The sequence below is a fragment of the Amblyraja radiata genome, chromosome 4, assembly GCF_010909765.2.
Source record: "Amblyraja radiata isolate CabotCenter1 chromosome 4, sAmbRad1.1.pri, whole genome shotgun sequence".
Classification (NCBI taxonomy): domain Eukaryota; kingdom Metazoa; phylum Chordata; class Chondrichthyes; order Rajiformes; family Rajidae; genus Amblyraja; species Amblyraja radiata.
In genome coordinates this window covers 108836034-108850284 of record NC_045959.1, presented here as the reverse complement: position 1 = coordinate 108850284, position 14251 = coordinate 108836034, and the positions used below count along the sequence as shown (strand labels likewise).

General features: G+C 43.5%; 1 protein-coding gene across 3 annotated transcripts in view; it reads right to left on the bottom strand.

Annotated features, from left to right (window-relative positions):
• lrrcc1 (leucine rich repeat and coiled-coil centrosomal protein 1) overlaps nt 1-14251 on the bottom strand; it is a 104920-nt gene that overhangs the window by 36417 nt on the left and 54252 nt on the right. For all 3 annotated transcript variants that reach the window (XM_033020195.1, XM_033020194.1, XM_033020196.1), the window contains 2 exons: nt 11011-11159; nt 2748-2952 (listed from right to left, as the gene is read on the bottom strand). In XM_033020195.1, the coding sequence (XP_032876086.1) occupies nt 2748-2952; nt 11011-11159 (354 nt within the window). The remainder of the gene's footprint in view (nt 1-2747; nt 2953-11010; nt 11160-14251) is intronic.

Below are 14251 nucleotides of genomic sequence, written 5' to 3'. Positions count from 1 at the left end.
TTACCAGCATGTTCATTAGCCTTTCACTGCTAGCGTAAACAACTTCTTGCCCCAATAAAAATTAAATGCCCTGAACATCATACAAAAATAGCAATTACATCGAATACCACATTTCTCAGCTACAGAACAGCAAGACAAAGCAGCTACACGTCTTCATTTAAGGAACATAAATAAAAGAAGGGGTTCAGCTTTCAATCTAATCACCCAGCACCATTTTCTTGGGCTAACTCCAGCATCTCTTGATTCTCTTCATTCCAAAAGTCAACCTCTATCTTCAAAATGCTGGGCAAGTGAGTCCCAATACAGAATTCCAAATAAATTATCCTCTGGGTGAAGAAATCCTTGTCTCGGTTTTGAAAGGCAAACCTTCTTTGAAATGTGACCCTCTGGTTTTGAATGCCTGAACCATTCTCATATTGCAAAATAATTCTTCTCAACTTAAGTATAGACCCGGTAAACTTAAGTATAGGCCCAGGTCAAACTCATCATCCTTGCAATCAACCTGGCAGACCTTTGCCAGTCTTGCCAATAAGGAAACAAGATCCGATTGAGACACAATATTCTAGATGTGTTCTCATCAAAGCCCTGCATAATTGTAGTAATCATCTGCACTTGTATTCGAAACAACTTGCACTAAAAGTCAACATACCATGCAACTTTCTAATTGTTTGCAGTTTGTGCAAATTAGCTTTTATTGATTAGTGTACAGAACATCTAAATCTCTCTGAGCATCAAAACCTGCAGTGGAAAGACGTAGGATTGATTTTTCTCTGGTTGCGATGTCCAGTTTAAAAACAAGGGTGGGCCATTCAGGACAGAGACGAGGAGGAATTTCTTCACTTGGAGGTTTGTAAATGTTTGGAATTCTCTACTCTAAGGAGCTGCATATGTTCAGTATGGAATTTATTCAAGAAAGTACTTAGATATTAAGGAAACTAAGGGATTGCAGGTTTAATGCACAAAGCACCCTTGAGGTAAGAGGCCAATAATGATCTTTGGAATAACACAGCAGGCATGAGGGACTTAATGACCTAGTCCTGCTTCTCTTTCTTATGTTTTTATGTTGAGTGGTGATGTGGAGGCAGAATGAAGCTGACAGATTGCAAGAGTTGAAAGTAGACAAAAACCACACGGTAATTTGTTCGGCCTTGAGGAAGTAACGTTACCTGCCTGAATACTTTTCATAAGGTCATAAGTGATAGGAGTAGAATTAGGCCATTTGGCCCATCAAGTCCACTCCGCCATTCAATCATGGCTGATCTATCTCTCCCTCCTAACCCCATTCTCCTGCCGTCTCCCCATAACCACTGACTTCTGTACTATTCAAAAATCTATCTATCTCTGCCTTAAAAATATCCACTGAATGCCACAGATTCACCACCCACTGACCAAAAACATTTCTCCTCATCTCTTTCCTAAAAGAACATCCTTTAATTTTAAGGCTATGACCTCTTGTTCTAGACTCTTCCACAAGTGGAAACATCCTCTCCACATCTATTCTATGAAAGCCTTTTACTATTCTATACGCTTCAGAGGTCCCCCCCTCATTCTTCTAAACTCCAGCGAGTACGCTGTTTCCCCCAAGATTTGAAAATTACTGTGTTAATGAACTGACTCTCCCCGTTGGATTGCAACCTTGTCGTGGTCGGGGAGCTTGTGTGTCTCAGTGACCCCTAGAGCTATGCCAGAGGGAGATTCATCTCCTGTTAGGGTCGCCCATGCTGGACAGGTCGAAGGGTAGAGGCGAGACGATGAGCGATCCACTGGTCCTCCAGGTTGGAGGTTGAGCACAGGGCTAACAACCCTGTCTCGTAAAACAAATATGTCACGGAAACAGCAACTGAAGGAATCAACACCATTGGGCGTGATGGACTTCCAGGGCTATTGACAGATGCTAGGATGAATGTCAATGGTGAAAGCCGAAAGGAAAGAGAACCAGACAGCATCCCAAGAACAGCCCTGCACTGGACACCGGAAGGGAAAAGGAAAAGAGGGAGACCCAAAACCACCTGGCGTCGAACTGTAGAGGAGGAAATGAAAACAATGGACCTGACAATGGCTTCTGGACACTACCTGGACCGGTAGTGTCCAGAAGCTAGCCCAGAGCAGACAGGAGTGGAGGACCTTCGTTGCTGCCCTACATGCCAGGAGGCATCATAGGCAGTAAGTAAGTAAGTTAGTAATGAACTGTCTGCTTAAGTAAAAGTTTCATAACATTTAAGTGTCTAACTACTGCCTGTATACTCAGTTTTATTGCCTGGCCCTCCTTATACCTCTACTAAAAACAGACTATTTCTTTCTCCGGAAGGGAACAATGACGATTTTGTGCCCATTTCAAGACCTTTTTGAGTTTTAGCGTCAGACAAAAATTTTATCCATTTGTTTTTGAAAGTCGGTTTTCAGGTCAGAACATTTTCAGTTCTTAAGTGTTCAATTTAGTTACAAAAGTTTAAGATGATTGGAAAACAATTAGAGGTAACACGAATGGAACCATTTTATACACCACTGGATTTGACAGATAAAAAACTGAGATAAAATGTGGGAAAAACCAGGAACATAACTTACAAAACTGCTCTTAGATCTCTCAAGTAATTGAATCACTTTCTCTGTCATCCTTTCAAATATTGAGACAATAGGGCAATTTTATGATGCACAGCATCAATGAGGTTTACTGTACTGGAAACGCAAATGTGACATCAATAAACTATTTTTACAAATCACGTTATATATTCCACCACGGGCATTACCTCCATAGTCTGTTGTTGCAGTCTTTGTGTCTCTGTCTTCAAAAGTGTTTCTTCAAGAGATTTCAGGGCTTTATGTTTATTTTCCTCAATACACCTCATTTTACTTAGCTCCTCTGTAAGAGTCCCTACTTTCTTTTTTAACTCTGCAGCATAAGCTCGTAATTGGCTTTTGCCTTCTTTCTCTTTCACAAGCAACTCTTTTAGCCTGGAATTACAATAAAAATAAAAATAATTAAAAACCAAACTGAAAAATCAAAAAAGCAACTAATCACATTAAGTATGAACCAATCCTAAGTTAATTTGGTTTATTATTATGATTCCAGAGGGCATCAACCAAAATAATATTATGTTACATTGACAAAAATGCACTTATTAAATGTAGTGTACATTGCTCACTTAAACAGTGCTTTAAATATGTGTCAATCACTTTGAACACAAATTCAGCTTCCTCCTATGGAAGACAACAATTGAAGAAATATAAATATCAGCCGTATTTTCACAAACAAAAATTGGAACACACAGAAACGTTACAGGCATTTCATTCAAAGCTTAAATTATGAATTATTTTCAACATTTGCATAATCGCTGTAACAATAGAGGCTATTCTATTTGTCTATAAGTAACCAATCCGGCACACAGGATGCTCAATTAGATTAATGAATTCATCTCTCTGTTGAAGTAGCACACCTGACTAAAATAACAAATCATCAGAATTGTTTACATTACCAAAAGAAAGTGCAGAATTCCAGAATTTTAAAGACCTCAATTGTTCCCAAATTATACAACCCCATAGCTCTATTATTCATGAATAATAAAAAAAAAAAAGCACAATAAATAGTTAATGCAAAATAAATATTTAACAGCTCAAGAAAATTATTCATAATAACTTTGCTTCCCAAATGCATCACATAACAGATTAGCTCATGTATTATAGCTTTGGTGATAAAATACTGTGAAATCACTGAGGCACTGAAAGAAAATACTTCAAACATATTCCACACTGAATCACGACAAAAGCTGCATTACAGAAATAATTCACAAACACTGAATCGCATTTGTTAAAAAAAAACGATTTGGCTTGCGATGGTTTAAGGACGCAAGCAATATCAATTTCTCCACTGATAAGACTATCTCCTTCAAGCAGCACTTCCATGGGAACCAAATATGACTTGTTTTTAATAATTGCAGAAAGCAACAAAGCCAGATGATTCAAACATTAAAAATGAGCTTAAAAACTACAAAATGTAAACAAAAGTGCCAGATGAACTGTAGGGGCTCTCCAATTCATGTTGGAGTGGATTAAGCTAAAAAAAAAACGCACTAAATCACAGGGGCAGCAACCAATAAGGACACTTGAGAATTATTGTTTGCTCTGTACCTTATACATGGGATACTGCCAATGAATCCCATTACGCTGATTTGCTTACGGCTTTAAAAAAAATCTAAACACACTCTCGCCTCAACAGAAAAATTCCATCAGAATATTGATGTGTAACAAAATTAGATTTATTTTTTATTCGCCGGGGAAAATGGCACTTTTTGCCTTTTGATGGCATATTATCCTGCAATTAAAATACATTTGCTTAACTAGAAAATATGAATTAACGTGTGTGAGTGCGAGTGATGGTATATCATATTAGAATATTAATAGGTATCTAGTTTGTGGTAAAAAATGACATTTGCTTTTTATTCATGGATTCAGTAAACTGAGAGGACACGATAGCTATTTGCTACAAGCTTTCTGATTTTAACACCGACTAATTTTCTGTTCTTCCTGGAATCATGGCATACCAAGTGGAAAATTGCTTAGATACTACCCGCACAGCAATAACAGGGCAAATCCAATCGTACCAGTCTGATTCCAATAGGTACCAATGTGACAAAATACATCACCCACTGTGCTGCCACATGGTGCTTATTCATCAATACTTCACAAACAAACTTCAGAGGTAAGAACAATTTTAACCCCATGATATTGAGATCAAAAGATGGGAAGTGACAGAACCTTTTTCATATCGTGATAACAGCTAAACATATTCAACAATCAGGCATGGGATGATAAGCAAATAAGATTCATACCAGAAAATGCAAGGCAATAAACATTTCCAAACTTTCCTTTAACACAGAATATTCCAACAGCAACATCCTGAGGATCACCACTGTTATCGTCATTGATAAAAACAGCATGGAAAAGGGTCCTTCAGCCCACGATGATCATCAACCACCCATTTACAATAATACGTTAATCCCCTTCTTTTACTTTGTCCCCATTCTCATCAACTCCTTGCAGATTCTATCTCACATCTTTGCGAAATGGGAGGAAACTGGACCACCTTGTGGGAAACCCACAAGGCAAAAGGGATAACATGCAAAACCCATTCCGACAGCACCCGGCCTCAGATAAGAATCCAGGCCTCTGGTGAAATAATCTGGTGAGAAAATACTTTGCTTCCAACTGTGGAAAATTAGTTGTTTGATCTTCAATGGTTTTACATGAATAAATAACATTTACTATAATTACATCAGTTTACATCTGAGATTAATTTATGTTCTCAGATTGATTAGTAGGACTGGGTGTTACAATCCCTAAGATTTCACTACAATTGACATTCTTGGTTACGACCACTAGGTGAATTTGCTAACAATCAGACACATCTTCAGTTGTGTACGTCAACGTCACTGGGTGTTTCGGCCTTTTATCACAAGCCACCCTCAGTCGAGGCAGGCCCTCCGCAGGTTGATCAGACCTGGGTGTGTGTCTTATTGTTAGCCTCTAGATGGTCACGTGGCAGCCCAGACAGCATCTTTCCTCTTCAGCCACAACCAGTTCGGCGGCATTGGCAAGTTCTTTTAATGCCCTCCTTTGTGCCTGCCTTTTGACTCCTACTTCCCTCAGGAGCCTTGCGGTGGAACTGGCTACAAAGCCCCTGCACCCCACCTCCACTGGACACACCCTTACCCTCCAATCTCTCCTCTGCTGCAAGGTTTGAATATCGAAGCTTTTTCCTTTCATAAGCCTCGTCCACAGCCTCCTCCCAGGGGACCGTCAGCTCAATGATGAAAACACGCCGACAGGAGTTGGACCAGAGAACGAGGTCTGGTCACAGGTTGGTAACTGCGATTTCAACTGGGAACGAAAGCCTCTGGCCTAGGTCAACACGCATTTCTCAGTCCCTGGCTACGTTCAGTGGGCATGAGTTGAGAGGCGAGGGGTTAGTCCTCCGTTTCTCTCCTTCCCGGATGAAGGGTGGTATTTGCGGGAATGTTATCTGGGCATTGATAGGCATGGCGTTGGTGGTAACTCTCTTGCACTCGAGTTCAGTGGCCAAACACCTCAGCACCTGGTTGTGTCGCCAGGTGTATCTGCCTTGTGTTAGGCTGGTCTTACAGCCGACCAGGATGTGCTTGAGGTTTGCTGGAACTGCACAGGGGGGCAGGCTGGATCCTTTCCCAGCCAAAGATTTAGGTTTGCGGGAGAGGGAAGGACGTCATATGTGGCTCTGATAATGAAGCTCAACTTATTCGACTCCATGGTCCACAGCTCTCTCCATGTGGTCTTCCTCCTCTCAACGCCATCCCATGTCATCCAGCGGCCTTGTTTGGCTTGGGATATGGCTTTGGCACACCTGGCTGCTTCTTCCTGGTGGCGCACCTCCTCCACCACCAGGTGCCAACGTTCAGCTGGAGTAGCCTTTTGCCAGGTAGGTTTCATTTCTCCCAGGCCAAAGCCCCCTCGGCCTCGTTGGACATGGCCCACTATGTCCCGGTGTTGGATGGCGGATTTTGCGTCCAGTACCACTGCTGCTGGAGTCCATTTCTTCCCTGTTGCTAGGGTTGGAGCAACACCTCTTATCAGGGTTGGCGGCGCGACCGACGTCGCAGCGGCCTCTGCAGTCTGTCTGTCTTTATTTATTTTATTGTCCTGTTGAGTGTATAGTTTGTGCTGGTTTTTTGACTGTGTATGTGTGGGGGGCGGGGGGGGTGGGTGGGGGAAAATTTTAGATCTCTTCCCTGTACGGGGACCCAACCTTTTCCCTGTCGGGTCTCCGTTGTCGTTGGGGCCTAGCACCGTGGAGCGGCCTCCAACCGGAACGACAGCTCAAGTCACGGAGCTGGCGGAGCTGCGGACCTACCATCGTGGAGCTGGCCGGCTTCGGAGCGTGGAGAGCTGCGGTGGTGCGCTGCTGCGACCCGACTCCGGTGGATGGTGACACCGGGAGCTCGCAGGTCTCCGGTGGGAGACTGCTTTGCGGGGCACCGGCAACGGCGACTTCTCCCGCTCGAATTGCGGGGTTGAGAGTGACCTGGAGCAGGGCCTTACATCGCCCGGCGCGGCTTTAAATGGCCACGGACTTGCTAGCGCCCGCCGGGGGCTCCAACATCAAGACCCGGGGCAGCGCCTTACATCGCCCGACGTGGCTTTAAGTGGCCGTGGGACTTGCTAGCGCCCGCCGGGGGCTTTGACTTTGACTTCGGGAGAGGAATGGAGAGCAGGGGAGAGAGGGACAAGACTTTGTCTTCCATCACAGTTAGGAGATGCACTGTGATGGATGTTTGTGTAAATTGTGTTGGTGTGTGTCTTGGTTCTTTTCTTGTATGACTGCAGAAACAAAATTTCGTTTGAACTTCATGTGAGGTTCAAATGACAAATAAACGGTATTGTATTGTATTGTATTATTGGGTCCCGGGATTCTGTTAGTGTCATGTCCAGCCTCACTTTGGCACATTTGTACTCCTCCACCAGACTTGAGACTGGCAGTGAGAGGGCTCCATTCCCATAAAGCCCTATGCTGCTGAGGCATCTTGGTAGACCAAGCAACTTCCTCACTTGTGAGTTCACCCGTCTCTCCAGCTGGTTGATATGGGATAAAGTGACCTCGTAGATGGTAATTGGCCACATGAGTCGGGGCAGTAGACCGAATTGAAGGCACCAAATCTTCAGCTTCCCTGGGAGAGCAGTGTTGTTGATTTGCTTGAGGCCACTGATTGTATCCTGCCCGAGTTGTTCCACCTGCTCTGCATCCTTGAGGTATGCGGTGTACCATCGCCCGAGGTTTTTGACAGGCTTCTCCAGGACAGTTGGTATTGTCTCGTTATTGATGCGGAACCTTTCGTCAGTGAGCCGGCCTTTGACGACGGAAATACTGCAGGATTTGCTGGGTTTAATCTCCATTCGTGCCCATTTGATGTTTTCCTGGAGTTTATCCAGCAGGCGTTTGGTGCATGCTTTTGTTGTTGTTATTGTGGTCGTGTCATCCATGTACGCCCTGATTGGAGGAAGACGCAGCCCACTCTTCATGCGTTCCCCTCCGACCACCCATCGTGATGCTCGAATGATGAGCTCCATTGCCATGGTGAAAACCAGAGGAGAAATGGTACAGCCTGCCATTATGCCTACCTCAAGGTGCTGCCAGGCGTTGGTGTGGCGCAGAACTGGAGGTCCTGGAAGTAAGCTTTTACCAGCTTTGTGATGACCTCTGGGACCTGGAAGAAGTTAAAAGCTGCTCAAAGAGGCTCATGGGGGCACCGAACCAAAGGCATTGGCAAGATCTAAGAAAACCACAAGCAGATCTCTCTTTTCCTTCTTGGCAGTTTGTATCTGGTGCCAGATGATGTTTGCATGTTCCAGACATCCTGCGAAACCACGTACCCCTGCTTTCTGCACTAACGTGTCAATGAAGTTGTTGCTCTCCAAAAATGCTGAGAGTCTTTGGGCCACAACACCAAAGAAGATCTTTCCTTCCACGTTCAGAAGGCTGTTCTGGCGGAATTGGCTAATGGTTGAGGAGTTCTTTTCTTTGGGAATTAAGATCCCTCCTGCCCTTCGCCATGCCTTAGGTATGATTCCTTTCCCCCATGTCACTTTCATTAATTTCCAAAGATATTTCAGGGCACCAGGGGTGTTCTTATAGAGCCTGTATGGAATGCTATTGGGCCCTGGGGCTGATGCTGTTCTTGCCCGTTTGACTGTGTTCTCCACCTCCTTCCATGTCGGAAGCCTTATGTCCATCTGGTGCTCAGGTGGGTGGATAGGTGGCATGTCATCTGGAATGGTGACTGGCTCATGCCTCAGGTTGTCAGAGTACGTCTTCCTCAGGTGCTCCTCCAGTTCCCTTACAGGTACTCTCAGGATCCCACTCTTCTCCTTGACAAAGAGGCTTTTGACAAACTTATACGGTTCTCTGTAGAAACTTGGCCTCGCCCGATCTGTCTTCTTGTGTTGCTTTCTCAGGCATTCTGCTCTTCGCAGGATTGCCAGGCGCTGCTTTATTTCTGCCTGCAGTGCCTCGAGTCCTTTCCTTTCTGCCTCCACTGTTTTCTCAGCTCCCTCCTTTCTTTCGCCTGTCTTTTGATCTCCTGCTGCCTCCCACTTGAACTGGAGTGCTGGTTCCTTCTGTGTCCTCTGTTTCATGACCTTCACCCCAAATCTCTCCGCCCCATAGTTGTATATGGTGTCTCCCATCTTCTCCAGTTTTCTTTCTACACATCCCTTCAATCCTTCCAGAAGATGGACGAGGTCAGTGTTAATGGTCTCCCACTCTTTCCTCTGGCAGGATTTAGGCCACACGATTTGAGGCTTTTTCCCTTCCATTTTCTTCTCTACCGCTGACTGTGGCTGGTTGGGCTCTGGACTCGTGTCCGTTGGTGGTACTGTACTTGGTTGAGCTTCCCCTGGGGTGCTGATACCCTGTGGACTGTGGTAGTTATCCTGCCACTGGGCTTCACTCGACTGATTTGGCCTACCTCTTAGAAAGTAATGGTCAATGCGAGGCCCCACACCAAGCTCTCTCAGGCACTTTTTCCTGCCCTGGTGGATCTTGAGACCCTTCTCTGATGTTATCTTTTCCCAGCCACAGATACAGCTTCGTAACGTATGTCCTGCTGGTGCTGCTGCTCTGTCAATTGTTGTGCTAGTTGTAATACTCATAGTCGATTCCATTACTAGGTCTGTTGCCGTGTGGTCTGTCGACGAGTCATCTTCCGCCCCCACTCTCGCAGACTCAAGGGGTATTTTTCGTCTTGTCTTTTTCGTAGCAATATATGGGTGAATCCAAAACACTGATTAACGATGGATCCTGCTGGCATGAGGAGCTAGCCCATGCCAGCCCCGGTGGGGTCTATTCCCTCCGGTCAGCAGTCTCTCCAGGCCGTCACTAGGTCTTTCCCTGGTTGTCAGCTGCCCTTTCGCAGCGGTCACTAGTTTGATCCAGATGTTCAGATTGATTAGTAGGACTGGGTGTTACAATCCCTAAGATTTCACTGCAATTGATATTCTATTATGACCACTAGGTGAATTTGCTAACAATCAGACACATCTTCAGTTGTGTACCTTAATAGTCCCCAGCACCCTTTCTCTCATTGGCACGATGTTTTCATAATGTAATTTTCCATAACGCAAGATTTATTAATAATGTACCTATCATCGTTTTGGAGAACTACCAGTTGAACATTGTTGTATTAACCTAAACCAATTTTGAAAATGGACCATTGTACAACATAATCATTCAAATTTAAGGTGCTACCAGAACCTAAAAAACAGCTTGCAAAATTATTCCAGAAAAATAGGTTGAAGCTATAATGTGTTGTGGGCAATGTCTTGATAAGAGTTCATACTAGGTTAAGTTTAAACTGTGTTCTGTGCGAGGTGGGTTAGACTAAAGATCACCTCTCATCCACCTATTTCCATGCCTAATCTCGCATCAGATCATTGGCTTGTCCCATAAGTTACACAGCAACATTTATATCCATACTACATGTTTCTGCAAGCAGGCAAGCAAGTTTATTTATACAGCACATTTCAGCAACATGGCAATTCAAAGTGCTTTACACAAAGCATTAAAGAGCAATCTCAAAAGCAATTAAAAATAGTCATGAAAATGAATAGAAAATAAAAACAAGCTAAAATAGAATTAGACAAGTATAAAATACAAGAATAAAAGTTACAGTGCAGTGTAAGAAATTAATAATTATTTAATTTATTTAAAGGCAGCGTCAAACAGAAAAGTCTTCAGCCCCGATTTAAATGAACTAATAGTTGGAGCTGACCTGCATTTTTCTGGAAGTTTGTTCCATTTATGTGGTGCATAAAAACTAACACTGCTTCTCCATGTATGCTTCTCACTCTGGGGACAGAAAGCAGACCTTTCCCACTCCCAGACGAGCGCAGAGGTCTGGATGGTTCATAATGTAGCAGAAGATCAGAAATGCAAACTTAAACATAGTGCACTGTAACATTGAGAACAATCTATTATGATTCAGGTACCTGTCTGAAGTATGCATGGCCATGTTGTGAAAATCCTTTTTCTCATTAGCTTGACTTTGTAAATTTTTAACTTGGTCCATCAATTGTGTCACAGTTTGCTCTGCCTTCCATCTTGTCTCACGCTCTTGGTCCAACTCTTGAATAAGTACCTAATAAATAAATCATACTCGATTTATATTGCAAAGCGTTAAATACAAGTGTTCTAGTTACACAGAATATGTACATTTGCACTGGTGTTGTTCATTTCACATCCTATTGGACCCCAAATAGTAGCCTCGATATAGGGTGAAAGTTGAATCAAGAGTTAAAATTGTCATGCAGCAAAGATAATGCCACGGTGGTTATGGGAGATTTCATCATGCAGGTAGACTGGGAAAATCAGGTTGGTACTGGACCCCAAGAATGGGAGTTTGTGGAGTGCCTCCGATACGGATTCTTAGAGCAGCTTGTACTGGAGACGACCAGGGAGAAGGCAATTCTGGATTTAGTGTTGTGTAATGAACCAGATTTGATAAAGGGAACTCAAGGTAAAGGAGCCATTAGGAGATAGTGACCATAATATGATAAGTTTTAATCTACAATTTGCGAGGGAGAAGGGAAAATCGGAAGTGTCAATATTGCAGTTTGTAACGTTTGAGACCACGTAAGGCCCTGTTGTGACTAGCACAAAGAAAACACGTCTGACATCTTGTAAGTAAGATTTAATCTGAACAAACAACAGAAACTTCTCGAAGGTCACCTGACCTCAATCACGAGGCACAGGCACATTTGCCAGCTTCAGCTTTTGGCCTCAAGGGGCACTGGCATTTATATTACATATACATCACACAGTTGAGCAAAGGGACTATGGAGGCATGAGGGAGGAGCTGGAAGGAGGCCCTTGCAGGGATGACAGTGGAACAACAATGGCAGGTATTTCTTGGAATAATACAGAAGGTGCAGGATCAGTTCATTTCATAGAGGAAGACAGATTCTAAGGGGAGTAAGAGGTGACCATGGCTGACAAGGGCAGTCAAGAACAATATAAAAATAAAAGAGAAGTATTACATAGCAAAGATGAGCGGGAAGCCAGAGGATTGGGAAACTTTTAAAGAGCAACAGAACATAAGTAAAAAGGCAATACGGGGAGAACAAATGAGGCACGAAGGTAAGCTAGCCAAGAATATAAAGGAGGACAGTAAAAGCTTCTTTAGGTAGGTGAAGAGGAAAAAATTAGTTAAGACAAATGTAGGTCCCTTGAAGGCAGAAACAGGTGAATTTATTATGGGGAACAAAGAAATGGTAGACGGGTTGAACAGTTACATTGGATCTGTTTTCACAAAGGAAGACACAAACAATCTCCCAGATGATCTGAGTGCAAGTAGATGGGACTAGGGGAAAATACGTGTTCGGCACGGACTAGAAGGGCCGAGATGGCCTGTTTCCGTGCTGTAATTGTTATATGGTTATATATGGTTATATGTACTAGTGGCCAGAGGACCTAGGGTGATGGAGGAACTGAAGGAAATTCACAGGCAGGAAATGGTGTTGGGTAGACTTATGGTACTGAAGGCTGATAAATCCCCAGGGCCTGATGGTCTGCATCCCAGGGTACTTAAGGAGGTGGCTCTAGAAATCATGGACGCCTTGGTGATCATTTTCCAATGTTCTATAGATTCAGGATCAGTTCCTGTGGATTGGAGGGTAGCTAATGTTAGCCCACTTTTTAAGAGAGGGAGCGAGAAAACAAGGAATTATAGACCAGTTAACCTGACATCGGTGGTGGGGAAGATGCTGGAGTCAATTATAAAAGATGAAATAGCGGTACATTTGGATAGCAGTAACAGGATCGGTCCAAGTCAGCATGGATTTACGAAGGGGAAATCATGCTTGACTAATTTTCTATAATCTTTTTAGGATGTAACTAGGAAAATGGACAAGGGAGAGACAGTGTTGTGGTGTACCTGGATTTTCAGAAAGTCTTTGTTAAGGTCCCACATATGAGATTAGTGGGCAAAATTAGAACACATGGTATTGAGGGTGGGGTACTGACATGGATAGAAAATTGGTTGGCAGACAGGAAACAAAGAGTAGGGATTAACGGGTCTGTTTCAGAATGGCAGGTAGTGCCTCGTGGGGTCCCGCATGGCTCGGTGCTGGGACCTCAGCTATTTACAATATACATTAATGATTTAGATAAAGGGATTAAAAGTAATATTAGCAAATTTGCAGATGACACAAAGCTGGATGGCAGTGTGAACTGTGAGGAGGATGCTATGAGGATGCATGGACAGTTTGGGTGAGTGGGCAGATGCAGTTTAATGTGGATAAATGTGAGGTTATCCACTTTGGTGGCAAAAACAGGAAGGCAGATTATTATCTGAATGTTGTCAAGTTAGGAAAAGGGGAAGTTCAATGAGTTCTGGATGTCCTTGTACATGAGTCACTGAAAGTAAGCATTCAAGTACAGCAGGCAGTGAAGAAAGCTGATGGCATGTCGGCCCTCATAACGAGGACTTGAGTATAGGAGCAAAGAGGTCCTTCTGCTGTTGTACAAGGACCTGGTGAGACCATATCTGGAGTATTGTGTGCAGTTTTGGTCTCCTAATTTGAGGAAGGACATTTATTGCCATTGAGGGAGTGCAGCGTAGGTTCATGAGGTTAATTCCCGGGATGGCGGGACTGTCATATGTTGAAAGAATGGAGCGACAGGGCTTGATACACTGGAATTTAGAAGGGGATCTTATTGAAATATATAAGATTATTAAGGGATTGGACACGATAGAGGCAGGAAACATGTTCCCGATGTTGAGGGAGTCCAGAACCCAGTTTAAGATAAGGGGTAGGCCATTAAGAATGGAGACGAGGAAAAACCTTTTCACACAGATAGTTGTGAATCTGTGGAATTCTCTGCCTCAGAAGGCAGTGGAGGCCGATTCTCTGCAAGCTTTCAAGAGAGTTAGATAGAGCTCTTAAAGATAGTGGAGTTAAGGGATATGGGGAGAAGGCAGGAACAGGGTATTGATTGTGGATGTTCAGTCCTGATCGCAGTGAATGATGGTTCTGGCCCGAAGGGCTGAATGGCCTACTCCTGCACCTATTGTCTATTGAAGCACCCCAAAAGTTATAAATTATTTTTATTTAGACATAAATGGCAGTTATCATACATATTTCTGAAGCCCACAAACAGCAAGGATGATTAATGGTCAGTTAATCAATCAGTTCTATGATGTTTTTTGGCAGTTGAGGCCAGGACATGATC